Source organism: Sander lucioperca, chromosome 7 (assembly GCF_008315115.2).
Source record: "Sander lucioperca isolate FBNREF2018 chromosome 7, SLUC_FBN_1.2, whole genome shotgun sequence".
Classification (NCBI taxonomy): Eukaryota; Metazoa; Chordata; class Actinopteri; order Perciformes; family Percidae; genus Sander; species Sander lucioperca.
In genome coordinates this window covers 3,804,970-3,819,179 of record NC_050179.1, presented here as the reverse complement: position 1 = coordinate 3,819,179, position 14,210 = coordinate 3,804,970, and the positions used below count along the sequence as shown (strand labels likewise).

Here is a 14,210-nt window from a genome sequence, read left to right as displayed (position 1 = left end):
TTCTTTCTCCTCCTCTCCTCCTCCAGCAGTCACTTCTCTCACTGTTCTCTCTTGTTGGCAGCTCGGAGAACAGGCAGACTACTCTTGACAAAGTTGTGTCCCATGGCATGCCAGCACACACACACACACACACACACACACACACACACACACACACACACACACACACAGCCCACATAGCCAAACTTTGCAGTCATCAATCTTCTTAGTTTGTAATGCCTCTGCCATCTTAAGTTATATATACATAGGACAATTTCAAGAGATGTCCCAGACTGTGTTCTTTAGTAAACCTTTACTACTGACATCCCTGTGACTTTAAGAAAGTCTTACACTACTTAGATGGATGGGTTCTGTGCCCCAGATTCTCCTCACTCAATGGCCTTAAACTGTCAGCAAGTGTCAGACCTGGAAAAAGAATATTCCGGTGCATTGAGACTAATTGCTTCAGAACTACAATCATTAAGTGCTCCTGTTTTATTTAATCACTCAGTCTGTGTGTCACTTTGTTACACTCACATTAACCTCGAGTACATTCACTTTGAACCTACAGACAAGCAAGACTTCTTTGTCTGTTGCTGACACTACATGCTATACCAGCCAAAGATTAAAAAAAAAAGTTATCATAAAGCATTACACTCAGCCTGCCTCTCTGGTTGTCGGAGCACTATTTGTGTTTGTTGTCGACATCTACATTATCTGCTCTGGCATAAGTAGGCCTTATTATCCTCAAATAGATGGCTAGTTGTCAGTCGATATCTCCGGTGACTGCTTTAACAAAAATTCCCAGACAGACCTCTGGGTTCGTTAGGGGCTCTGCAGGGACAGGCAGACAGGCGCAGGGAGGGGGAGACAAGGGAGTCAGGGAAGGAGTAGTCTGTATCGACGACGATTCCTTTAAAGGCGCTGATACACCAACCCGATTATCGGCCGTCGGACAGATGACTCGAGTCTGTTCGGTGTGTTCCGTGCCGTCGTTAGTCGGAGGAGCCGTCGGCATTCAGTGGGCAGTCAGACTCAATAACCAATCTGATTGGTGGAGTGCTAACCGCCTCTCAAAATCTGACGAAAATCTTTTAAACTGACCTTTGTCGATCTGAAATGAACTATTTCTGTTTTCAGATACACGTTTCGGTGAACTATCTTCGTAAAATACGAGATTGTATTTCGAACGTGCCGCCTATTAAGGTCGGTTTTGAAATTCGGGAAAAGCTAGACCCACGTGACGCGTTCGTCCAATCAGCTGCCGGTTTTAATTTTTTGGGCGACAATACAGATTAGCGCCGCCTGCTGTTATGGAGACGTATTACGTCTCGCGCACACGCAGAACGTACGCTCAAGTCGGCGTCGCTTCGGTGTTCCAAGGTACTTTCTTGACCAACTCGGGGAGGCATTTAGTCCGACTGCCTTTTCTGCTGACGGTCGGCCGTCGGGTTGGTGCGTCAGAGCCTAAAGGTCTGGCAATGCGAGACTAGGGAAGAAGAGACGATAGAGAGGAGGACTCATTATGGTGGCTACAGCAGGAGTTCTGTCTGTTTGTCTATTATCTGAGGAGAACACAATGCCTGGAAGCTTTGAGACTGCAGTACTTTATTCTCTGCAAGTAGAATCATAATTAGACACCCTCTATAAAAACACACACACACACACACACACACACACACACATACACACACACACACACACACACACACACACACACACACACACACTCGGTTATGTATACATATATATATATATATATATATATATATATATATATATATATATATATATATATATATAGTATATTTAACAGAGGGAGATGGTAAACTTACTAACTTGAAAGACTTTTGAAAGAAGTTTGTTGACTTATTCTCCCTCTGTCATTGAGCTACATGAATGAAGTGTGTTTTAATGCAGACTCCTCCAGTAAAAAAGACATTTATTTGGTGAAATGTTGCTATCACACTGACTTTTATTCTACCTTTATATAACCAAGTAGGAAATCACACAGTGTTACATTTGATGATGTCTGGCCACTGTCATTACCATGGAGACAGAGCAGTGTTGACCACCACATGATATAAAATGTCCTCCCATCTGTAATATGAGCAGGTGGCCTCTGTCAGGAGGTTTTTTTTCCCCCTAATGTGTCCATTTTAAGTGACCAGGGATGAGACCAGATCATTAAACACATATTTTATATATATATTAACAATAACATTATGTGTGTGTGAACCTATAAAACCTATTTTTACCACATACATTTGCACCAGAAGACAGCTGTAGTTGGAGAGTAGATCCCCTGTAAGCCCACGCTGTTTAGCCAGCAGATTGTGCTGATGTGGGTGTCTCTGATGATCCAAGGAATACTAACGCAGAGCCTGAGGTAAAGGTCATACTGTATGTGGTGACATCTCCCTGGTGTCTAATTAATGAGAATTTTGTTTTTTGGAAACCATGTAGCTAACGGGGAAACACAAAGGAGAACAAATCAATTTGGACTTGCGAATTACTTGGTGAAACATGGACGGATCAATTTTCTTTTGAATCTGTATGACATTTGTAAAACTTGAACACAGTTCTGCAAAGCACACTCACTTGCACATTCGCAAGACCCAACCACCCACCCACACGTGAACTTACGATGACACTGTCTTTTCATTTTTCAGCAGCAGAAATAATCTTCTTTCTGCCTTATTTGTTGACCTGACTATATTTGTATTGCAGTGCTGTCAGTGGGTGAGAAAGTTCAGAATAGAATAATGCAAAGCTGGTCTGCATTTGTTTGCCTCTGTCCTTTTTTTTTAATTTACTTACTGTAGATGTGTCCCAGTCTGCTACGCCTCATAAGCCAGGAATTGTCTCTCGAGTGGTCAAGGGAGTGTTTATTCACCTAGAAAAGACAGGCTTCTCCCTTCCTGCGCATCTCTTGTTTGTTTGTTCTTCCAGTCCCCTCTAGCATAAGGGTCAACTTGAGTCATGTAAATACTTTTTGCTGGCTCTTAAATAACAGTCAGGGCTGAGAGAAGAGACACAATATCTCCAGCCTGAGTCTTATTGCATTAAAGATGCAGCTTATTGTATTACTGTCCTGCTGCGCGATGCCAGGCCCCCCCTACAGATCGTTTTAATCAAGTCCATTTTTTGTGTACCCTCATCTTGCACCGCACAACTGGATTTTAGATTAAAACTTTTTTTTAAATGTTTGAGCAGATGCTCTACTTGGTTGGGCTTGTTGTAGGTTGTTGTATGTGTTGGCAGGTAGGCAGGCATAAAGAAATGATTCAGAGACAGGCTGCTGACTAATTCCTCATGCAAAGAGGTCAAAAGTACCACCCTGCTCTCTGGTGTCCATAACGACAGCCTGGGAGAGTGTTAGACCAAATGGATACTGACAGAGGAGAGAAGGAGGAGAGCTGACTGAGCTTACTGGGCCTCAGAGCCAGGATTAGCCTCTTTGCACTTGCCTGGGCAGGGCATGAGCAGTGGAGAGAGGAGAAATGTGTAGTGGGGCCGAAAGAGTGAGTGGACATGATGTATAAAGCAAGAAGTGGGGAATCAAAGACAGAGGGACAGACATGCAGTTGGAAGGGAGAGAAAGAGAAAAGACTGTAAAGTAGTGGTCCTGAAGGCTGAGGGCATGATCTCTCTGCGTTGAGGAATTTAGGTATTCAGAATTCTACACTTACAAACGGCTGTACAAGTTCAACTTTTACTCTGCTTTTAACTGCAAGGGCCATCAGCGGGGCCAGTGTCTCTTACTGTATTAATGAACAACGATCAGAGGACATCAACTTCCCAGAATGGCTGCTCATCTCCTTATATTCAGCTCAACATGCAAAAGAAGTTTGCATTTCTTGCTACTTGCTCAATATCTAAATGACATTACATGACATAGAGTAATCTTGGGTTTTCAGTCACAAACAGGATGTTGCTGGTTGAGCCCCCTTTTTCTTAAGAGCGATGGTTACCAACCTGGGGGTCGAGACAAGATGACTCTGATGATTCACACAATGATAAATAGGATGGGTGAGATTCAAAAGGTTTTCTTCTACACAAATCTGTTTTTTTTTCTGACTTCTTTCTAATAATTCCCTTTTTCTTGTGAAATGGTGGGTCATTTTACCCATTCAGGCTTTAAAGCAAGAGTGTGTAACTTTTGAAAGAAGAAATAACATCTTCCTCTTCAAATGAGAACTGAATTCATAAGCCATAAAATGAAAAATTGCTCAATTCAGTTTTTTTTTTCTTTTTACTGCAACAGCCTTTTTTGTTCTGGTATGATCATCAGCTAATGGTAGCCAATGTAAGCACACTTAAGATAACTACTGCTGCGTAACTGACATTGCAGAGTCAGTTCGCTGACTTGATGACTCCTCTTTACTTGAGCTACACATTTTAGCTTTGACCATTATTCTTTAATTGTCACATGGGGCCACAGTGGTGCTGTTCAGCAAAAGTTATATAGTTAGACTTTAAACAAAACTAGTTATAAAGAGAACATCACCAAAAAATGACATATTAAACCTGTGATCTGTGCAAGGGGGTAAGCTTCTCCTCACAACGTGTAGCTCCTATGGCGCCATTTTGATGCTAACAAGCACTCACCCCCCGTTAGCATCCCATTGACTGCCATTCATTTTGGCGCCACTTTGACAGCGAATAACTTTACATCTGAAGCTTATAAAGACTTTATTTTTCCATTGTTTATTTCTAAAGAAACACAACAATGAATAAACGGCTCCATTACCTTGTACCTCACGTTATGGCTCCATAGCAGACGTTTTTGTAAAAATAGGCTAACGATTGTGTCATAACCACTCGACGAATTACCGTATAGTACAGGAGAAGCTCGCAGGCAGTCTGCTTACATTAGCTGTTTAAGTTTAATTACTAATGTTAACTAGCATTTTAGTTAGCAATAATTAGCCTGTGCCCATGTTATCTCCTTACTTATAGCTACGCTCTCCGTCTCTGCAAGATTCAGAATGATTGAGATTTCTTTTGGCACAGCTACCAGAAAACTTACAACTTTCAGACAGGTTGCTCATGTCACATCTACATCTTCAAGCTCAGTTGGAGGCTGCGCAGTAACGCTCAGCGCTCACCGCTAATATCCTTCACTGGTCTCCGTCCAGCGCAACGGGATCTGTTGGTCCATTATATACTGTCTATGGATCTGTGCCACTAAGCAGACTTTCCTTGTGCAATAAAATTTGCTGCAACTTCACCTAGTTTGTACATTATGTGAAATGCACTGTACAGGCCAGTAGCGACTCTGACTCCTGGCCTGCTTTATTCTATCACCGGGAGACACACAGAATAGACAGCCAATTAGAGGCCCACACAACCAAGCTGATGTTTAGTAAGTTAGTTTTAAAAGCCTATTAATACTTCATAACAATTAGGGATATAACCGTTTGTTAGTTTTAATTACCCGATGCACTGTTTATTGATCCTGTTAGCTCTTCACAACATTTAGACGCTAAATTAATTCAGGTCATTTGATTACTGGAATATTGTCACATTATTGCTTTCTGCAGTCATAACACAGCCAAAGCCTGGAGCAACATGAATGGTGCTTTTTTTGTTTTCTGTGTACCGACATCACAAAATGGCCACGAGATATCGAGTTCAAAAGAACCGCTAAATGCTTATCAACATCAAAGTTCTTCTCGACAGTAGGGGGCTGAAATAGCTAAAAAAGACTGGTTATGATTTAGATAATGAGGCTCGCACTCTGCCAATTCCTCAAACCAACCATGTGTAGGGAAGGGGTTGCTAAGATTAGGAGTGTGTGTTTATGTGATAAGAACAGTGACCAATGCACTGACTCGAACACAAAGAGCCCTATACTGCTTACAGATATGTCTTTGTTCTTCTGTTGTCTTCTTTTACACTGTGCTTCATTTTGAATATGTGTTCTTTGCCCCGAAAGTGTGTTTGATTTTTTTCTCTGTGTGGGCGTAGACATTTAGGAGGATTGTAGGAGTTTGGGGGACTAAGACTGGAGCATGTCTCGGTTGGTGTGAGCTGTTTTAGCCCAGCTCAGAAAAACAAAACCTGCCAAGAGAGCAAAACGAGAAGAGAAGACAATGAAGATAATATGGAGCACTAATAGCCTGAATAGTTAGAAAAGCAGAGGAAGGTTTAATGGGACTGAGTCTGGTGCATCCCATGTGCTTAATGGCTGACTGATCAATGAGCTGCTGTAATTAATACCAAGGAACAGGGATGAAATATTGATTAGGGTCTTGCATGCAGTCTCTTACTCTGATATGGCCTCCTGCTATCTTTTTTTCCTCTTCCAGTTTGCCCTTTTAGATTGAATGTTATCCTTGTCCAATCGATAGTCACAAATTAGGCAAAAGGATTGCTTTGAAATCTTCAAAGGAATAAGAACCGCAGCCTTGTCATTTTACAATAGAATGTTGGGCGATACCAGTTCAAACAATGCAATTTTAGCAGTATGTTGCCTTCTATGATGAATATTGCAGCAGGGCTATTATCTGACAGATCACTCTCTGCTTTCTCGCTATATGCCCTTGCTTCCCTCCCCTTTTATCGGGAGTTGTTGAAATATTTCTGATACTTTTGCACATGGTATACGAGCCGCACTTGCTTCCTCATCTTGCATGAAGTTTGATGGCTTTGCAGAACGCCAGTGGCCCGTAAACACTTGGCCCTTGAGATGAAAGCAGCTCTATAATGTTGCAATGCCTCTTCCTGTACACGGAAGGTTATTGTATTGTACAACTAGCGCGCAGGGCTTAGCCAGTGAAACGTACAGAATGATTATTTTGATCCCCAAGCCCTCTAGACTGAAACTTCCCTATGCCCTTCTTGCTTGCACCCTGACTCCATTACCTATTGATTTCCTCCCCTAAGAAATGCTCAACACGGTCACAGAAACCTTTGAAGTCCTCAGCTGTCTTCCACTCACTCTCCTTGCGCTGTTTTCTTTCTTGTTACTCTCTTCCTCCAGTCTTTCTCCTCACTCTGTCGGCCATGCATGCCCATCACGACCAAGCCTACCTGTGCCGAACAAGTTGTTCTGTTCTCTGGGGAACTGAGGAGACGGAGAAAAGGGGAGAAGTGTTGAGAAGGGCATTGAGGTGCATATTTGGGGAAGAGCAAAGCACACTATCTACAACAGGAGTTCTGCTGTCAGATTCACTAGAGTGAATGCCATGAGAGAGATCAAGACAGGGAAGAAGAGACAAACAGTAGTATTTAGTGTTAACTTTATTTTAGATTATCAAATGATTTCCTCTTAAACCCATATGCCCTGGTGCTACACTCCCTGTCCTAGATTTGAACTTTGTTTTTCCTTTTGGAAGAAACTTTTTTTTTCAAATTCATGAAAATAAAACAAATGAGAGAGGGGGGGATGTGCATGTTTATATGTGTGTTTTTGCGACTTTGTTTGTGTGTCCTCCAGCTGTGCGTTTCGGTGTGATCCAACCATGTTTTTCCGCTAGTGATAGTCTCACCTCAAGGAATGGAGCTTGACTGCTAACCTCATTCATTTTCATTTGTGCTGCTCAGCTGAACATTGCAACTAAGTTTGGAAGGCACCCAACACCCTGCCGTCTTTTCGTAAACACCTTCTACAAGGGCTCAGAGAAGAGAAGGAAAAGTTGGCCTGTTACCAATGCAGTGCAAATCTAGAAACAGAGCGATGACAGAAGGGATGAAGACCGGATAAAATGGATGGTTATATGTTGCAGAGTCGGAGGTGCTGAAATATATCAGCATTACCTGAATTTGAAGTCCCAGACGTAGGATACAACAAGACACCTTCACAGGATCATCAAAGGAAGCATATTATTAAGTTTGCATTTTTACCATTTCTTCCACCTTGAACTTGCTCCTTTTAATTAATTTGTCCTCTCCTTGCTCTGAAAACTCAGCTATAACTCAGGCTAGAAAGAACCATGTGTCCCCAGAATACAGCTAAGCACACCCGCTCTATCCTTCCAACCAGTGCCGTCTCTCCCACCCACGAATCTGCCTTCATGAGCTTGCCCTTCATGTGACATTTGAGCTAATTTGGAACACAAACACTGGGTCAGATGAATCCTGCCAGCAGTAGAAGTGGTAATGAGGATTGGGATGAGGGAGGGAGTGAATGCGGAATCTCAGAGCAATAACAGAGCTGTCCTAATAAGCCAAGCCTGCCAAGCAAATGAAAAAAAAGCAGTCAGGATCCATGTCCATGCAGATAAGAAAGTTGTGTTTTCCAAAAGGAAACTTAATATTTCTCCACGAGACCAAAACATGCTTCCTTTATATCTCACAATAGGTACACAACAAAATAATCTAGAAATAGAAGCAAAATCTAAGACATGTAAAATAAATACAAATTGAAAGTATTATTATTATTATTATTATTATTATTATTATTATTATTATTATAATGATATTGCATTTGTTTGTGGCCGAATTAATTTCAATTTATGCCTCCACAGCAGCATGTTTTTAAAAAAAAAAATCTTTTATGTGTTGCTACAGCTTGAAGCCAAGTCTTTTTTTTCTCCCTGGACTCTAATGAATGTGATATACCATGCACAATGAGCTTTGGGTGGTTTGTGCTTCTGCTGTCCAGGTAAACAAAGGCTTCACAGACTATACACACAGAGATCGGGCGCTATCCCAGCTTCCTCCCCGCGTTCAGCGGATTACATTTCATCCTGGAGACGGGCGCTCCATCCCTCGTGGTTGTTATGCCTAGCCCTCCCCCCCTCGCCAAACATAATCGCAGCAGCTTGAAAGAGCTCATAAATCAGCCTACCACAATATATAGTAGAGGGAAAAATGTGCACCCCTGGCATTTGAGACGGCACAATGCCAACCTATGAGCAGCACAAGTCCACCCTTTGTGTTCAGTGGAGAGAAAAACAACCCAGAAGGACTGTTTGGTGGCTTGCTTTAAGATGTCTAGTATACCCACTCACTTTCCTCCGCCCTGTGTGTTTGAGTATGTGGGTTGTTCCATTCTTTTATTGTTCTGTACTGTTTAAAATATTTATAATTTTGTTCCCTCACTGCCATCAACATCAAGTCTTTTTTAACTAGTATCATAATAATGTCTTAGCTGTAATCAGTAGCTTTTCCTTTCTCTGTCTCCAACAAAAAGGACCACAACAGGAGTAGCTCTCACACAGTTTAAGCTTTTGTATTATAATGCAAACTACTGGTAGGGAATAATCCATGACGAGTTTAACAAAGGCCAGAGTAGAGACGGTCGGAGATAGGTCTGTTATTAGAAACTGTAAATTTTGATCGCTGTAGTGCAACGTCTTTTTTTGTTGCCATCAGGCTTTAAAATTCTAGCTTCACGGTGAACGGTGAAGTGAGGTCTTTAATTTTCTCATGTCTTTGCCTTCATCTACCTGCAATCTTGTTTCTCTCCTTCTGCCAGGGAAGATCAATGTGTTTGAGTTAAAACTAGGGGCTAGTGCTAAACGGGGGATGCCAGGCATTGATGTTCCGCGGGCTCGTCACTCAGTCTCATTCCGGCCTGTCCTGGGAGATTAGACCCGTGGCCTGCTTAGGCTGATCAATGGGAGAATCTATACAAACACTCTCCCACACCATTTGCTCTCTTTGTCTTTGTCATTAACTTGTTTTCTTCTCCTATCAATACTTTGTGCTCAGCATCTTACTCTTTACTTGTTATACTTCCGAGAACGTGAAGATGAGCATTACAGAACAAAAAATGAGCTGAGTAATTAACTGGTCTCTTTAAAAAAAAAAAAAAAAGCAACTCTTTGAACCTTGTACGATGGTGAATAGTTAAATGGTTTTCTGTTTTAATTTTAGAACATACATTTGTGTCTGTTTCGTTACTATGATAAAAACATAAAGCAAACTCAGCCAGCCAGCCAGCCTAAGTGGTGGGCGCCTCCCTTCCTGTGTGCATCACAGCCAAGGTTACTTTTGTCATAAAACAATGTAGTGCATTAAGAATTCATGCATCATCTCCACATCACCCATAGACTTATCCATTGTTTTTTCTTTCCAACACTTCCCCCTCAACCCTTCATCTGTTTTTAGCTAAGGCCAAGTCAAAGTGCGCCCCTTCATTCTTCGCCTGCGCTAATGGTGTCCACTGCATCATCGGACGCTTCCGCTGTAACGGCTTCAGCGACTGTCCTGACGGGAGTGACGAGGAGAACTGCAGTGAGTCTCTCACACGACGACCAGTTACTGTAATAGCAATGTGTCTCATGCCATGTCCTCCAGAAGTCACGGTCTGTTCGTCTGTGCTGTTGTACTGCCCCTCACTCATAACAGTTTACACTGCAGCAACTGTACTGGTCATATAGCCAGTGGTGGGTTGAGTACTGAACATGTACTTTACTCAAGTACAATTATTCCTGTAAAATCTGAGCAAAGTATTAAAGGGTCAGTCCAGCAGTTTCCTCATCATGTACTATTCCTACTACTACTACTACTACTACTACTACTATGACTGTATAGTGTAGTCTGTGGCTCTGGAGGAGCTTTTTTTTAACTCTGAGGGAAAAAAATGAATGGTAGTGCAATACTACACCACGGGAGTACTCGTTTTAAGCTTGAAATATGCCTCATCAATGAATAAAAAAAAGGTTTTAATAGGCCAGTGCAAAAAGAATTGTAACAGCAACACTTGGTGATGCTTTCATTCATTTAATTTAGGAGCAGCAAAGGTAGTTGGACAAAGAAAGATATCCAATTAAGATAACAATCGCCACACTTCATTCTCCTATCTAAATGTTTCATTGCAGAGTTCAACGTTAAGGTTGTTTTTTATTATATGCCCGGTCGGGCATGTAAAAAAAAAAAAAATTCTGCATGCACAAAGTAAAAATTTACTTTACAAATTTTTTTTTTTAGTGGTTATCAAATAACGTTGCCTCAGCGTTCAATTTACGTAAAAGAACCGTCAAGGCACCGGAGGATGGGTTGTTGGCAGCCCTCTTAGCTGCCATGCAAGTGAGATGCTACGTGCTTTTATCATGGCACTCCAGCATTTGTTTTCTGAATGAAGACATTCCTTTGAAAAATGATCCACTTTCATCTGCCCTGGACTCGAACTTGCGGCAAACTTCGCAAAACATTGTAGAGCAATAGAGAACGATAACGTAATTTATGATACAAAGATGATCGAAAAAAATAATTGAAACTTTTTTTTTTTAAGGGCAAGTGGGTTGTTATATTTACTTGGCGTTTTACTTGCCCCGGGCCATCGGGCAACCCTTATTGTTGAAACTAAAACTAAACTAAACTGACATCCCAGCCTCCATCTTTGGAGGGTGAACTATTCATTTTTAAAAGCAAAGATCTTTGGGTTTTTCCAGAGGCACAGAACACACATTATCATGCAACTGTTGCCTTTTTTAGATTTGTTTATGGTTTTGTCTCAGAGATTGTCACCAGAAAAAGAAAAATTCAACCTTGCTACTTTTCGTGTAATGCCAGAGCAGTATTGCTCATGCTTTCTAAAGTGTGAAGCAGGTATTCTGTATGTCCCCTCCTTTCAAAGGAAAATGAGAGAGAATGTCATTCTATAAAGAATGTAATGTCTGAGCTGTTGCTGTCCCCTCCACTCACTATCAAATCCTGCGTTTAGAGCAGATAATAATAGTGGTGACAAGGTATGAATGGTGAATGTAGCAAATTCTATTCCCTTTTCAAAAAGGTTTGAGGCATCTTTATTTTTTTGAATCCCTTGTAACTCCTGGGCCTAGCTTTCCCTTTTAGACAGTTTATTACACATGTTATGTGTTATGTATGAGGAACGCCAGGACCCAGGTGTAGTCTGTATTATCAGTCATATAGTTTGTCCTAACATGAACCCATCCCTGCTTTCCCAGTGGGGCGCGTGCATCAAGCCGATCACTCACCATTGTCGGAGGCAGTGTTCCTCGCCTGCAGGGCACCACGCTCACAAATCTAATCAAGCTATTTGAATGGAGCTTTGCTGCACGCTCCCAGCACATACTGCGTCACCACTGTGTAATTGTCTGGATCTTCTCACAAGATAATTCTGCCTCGTTTTGCAGAAGCTAAAGACAAAACCAGAACATGTGCTAAAAGGAAGTGATAGTGCTGGGCAGGATTTTGAATGTTTTTTACAGTTATTTTATTTGTCAGTGTGATATTTATTAGACTCCCCAGATCAAATGCTTTACTGCTGTAACTCCTTTTTTGTAAATGTTTTTTTCTCTTAAATTTCATCAAATCAAAGTGTTGTAGATGTGGGGATCAAGCACACAAAACAACTTCTAACAAGTTGCACTACAGAATATCAATTTAACTCGCTTTTAAATCATTTGTTTATGCTCTGAAGTTTGTTTCTCGGTGTCACTCACACAGTTTAACTTTGGAACCTCTCACTGTAACCCTGTTTGAACCAACACTTGACCCTTGACCTCTGCCCTTACCAACCACAGCAGGCAACCCACTGGTGTGCTCGGAGGCTCGCTTCAAGTGTCGAAATGGCCACTGTGTAGACCGGAGCTTCTTGTGTAACGGCCAGGACAACTGTCAGGACAACAGCGATGAGGAGCTCTGCCTCACTACAGCAGGTAAGATGGTCACGTGTGCAGAAAAGAAAGAGGAAATTAAACATCTATCCAGGAACTGAGAGTCGGACACAGGAGCAGGCTGAGCGTGATTTGAAAGATGTTGCTGTTCCTTCTGATTAGCCTCTAACTCACACATTTCAAACTGCTTTTATTGGGGGTTTTGTTGGTTAACTGACACATTTCACCAACATTTAAAGAGCAGAAAAAAGGCAATAGGCGATAAAATACTAAGAAACTTGAATTATTCCTGTGAGTAGATTGAACTGCTGCAGATGCAAATTGTGAAAGGATACAGAAAATTCCTCAAAGCCTCAACCAGAACATGTAAAGTAGGACTTTTTTTGATTAGCAGGATGCGCTTAATAGAGGCAAAAGTAGCAGTGGGACTCAAATTAATTACTGCTGAAAATTGGCAGTATGTGAATGCCATAATTCATGACACAATGTTTCTGAGTTATATAGAGAGCTCTGTGTCAGAAAGCAAAAAAGACATTTGCATGTGGTATAAATGCTATATAATAATAAGTGAAATATACATTTATTCTACAGAAGTAGATCATTTGTGCAAAGAAGATGTGAAAATTTTGACTTATGTTAGAGGTTGTCTACTTCATAACACTGGATGGAGGGAACATAAGTACTACAAATAACAAATAAAACAAATAACTAAAAGTGACAATATGTGTGTGTTGATGTCATTATCTCTTAGATAAACTACACTTTTTGAAGGAGTATATTATACAAATGTGAAGATTGTGCGAAGATATGCGCAAGTAACAGCTTTACCGCATGAAACAAGCTTGTGAGACAGAATAGTTAACTTGCGGAACTATAGGACTGAATGTAAAAATGTCTAACCACTGTCACGTTCATCCGTTTTGACAAGCTAGATTTTGTTGAATTTAATCAGGCCATAATTGTTGGAAATATTGGCAGCGAACTTTGCAGCAGATTTCAGCAAGATTCAACAGATGGAAGCTTGTAGATACAGTATTTACAGCTTTTCTATCAAACTGGATAAAATGACGATAGAGTTGTAAGATTCCGTCACTCAGTATGTCACATCATTTGTGATCTTTAAGGTTAGGGTTCATTACTGCAGACATTTCATAAAGATACAGGGAAGCCACTGACATATTCAACTTTCTGCCAAGCGTAATGTGAAATTGAATTCTATTGATGACGTTGCATTTTACTGTAACATAAATAGAAGTAGTATCATCCCCGAGAGCGAGTCTGGTGTATTCTGGTATAGAGTATACTGGCAGGTACCACTTACATATGGCATTCCATTCTTATTCCACTGGCAGCTTCACGTCTCAAAGGCAGAGCTGTCACTATGGCACACCAGTCGCCTTCTGTCAACACTTCAGGTGTACTTCCACTGACATGTTTTCTGCCAGCAGTCCAACCATGATGTGCATATAGCCCCAGGCAACCAAATGTGGACCAGTGTCACTGTTTTCTTTTCTGTTCAAAAAAACATCCTGTGTATTCCTATCCTTCTGTCTAGGTGCTGCTGTCACATTGATTTATTCTACAGTAAATAAAAAATGTCTGTCAGAAAAAGAAACAAAAAAACAGGCTAAGTGCAGAGTACAAGATAATAAGTCAGTATCTGTAACACACAGTAATGTTATTACCAATTCTGAG

At 41.2% G+C, this 14,210-nt stretch overlaps 1 protein-coding gene across 1 annotated transcript in view; it reads left to right on the top strand.

Moving 5' to 3' along the window:
* Positions 1 to 14,210, top strand: part of ldlrad3 (low density lipoprotein receptor class A domain containing 3) — a 77,672-nt gene that overhangs the window by 29,895 nt on the left and 33,567 nt on the right. Inside the window, exons 3-4 of the mRNA XM_031282914.2 lie at positions 10,042 to 10,167; positions 12,423 to 12,557. Coding sequence (XP_031138774.1) covers positions 10,042 to 10,167; positions 12,423 to 12,557 — 261 coding nt within the window. The remainder of the gene's footprint in view (positions 1 to 10,041; positions 10,168 to 12,422; positions 12,558 to 14,210) is intronic.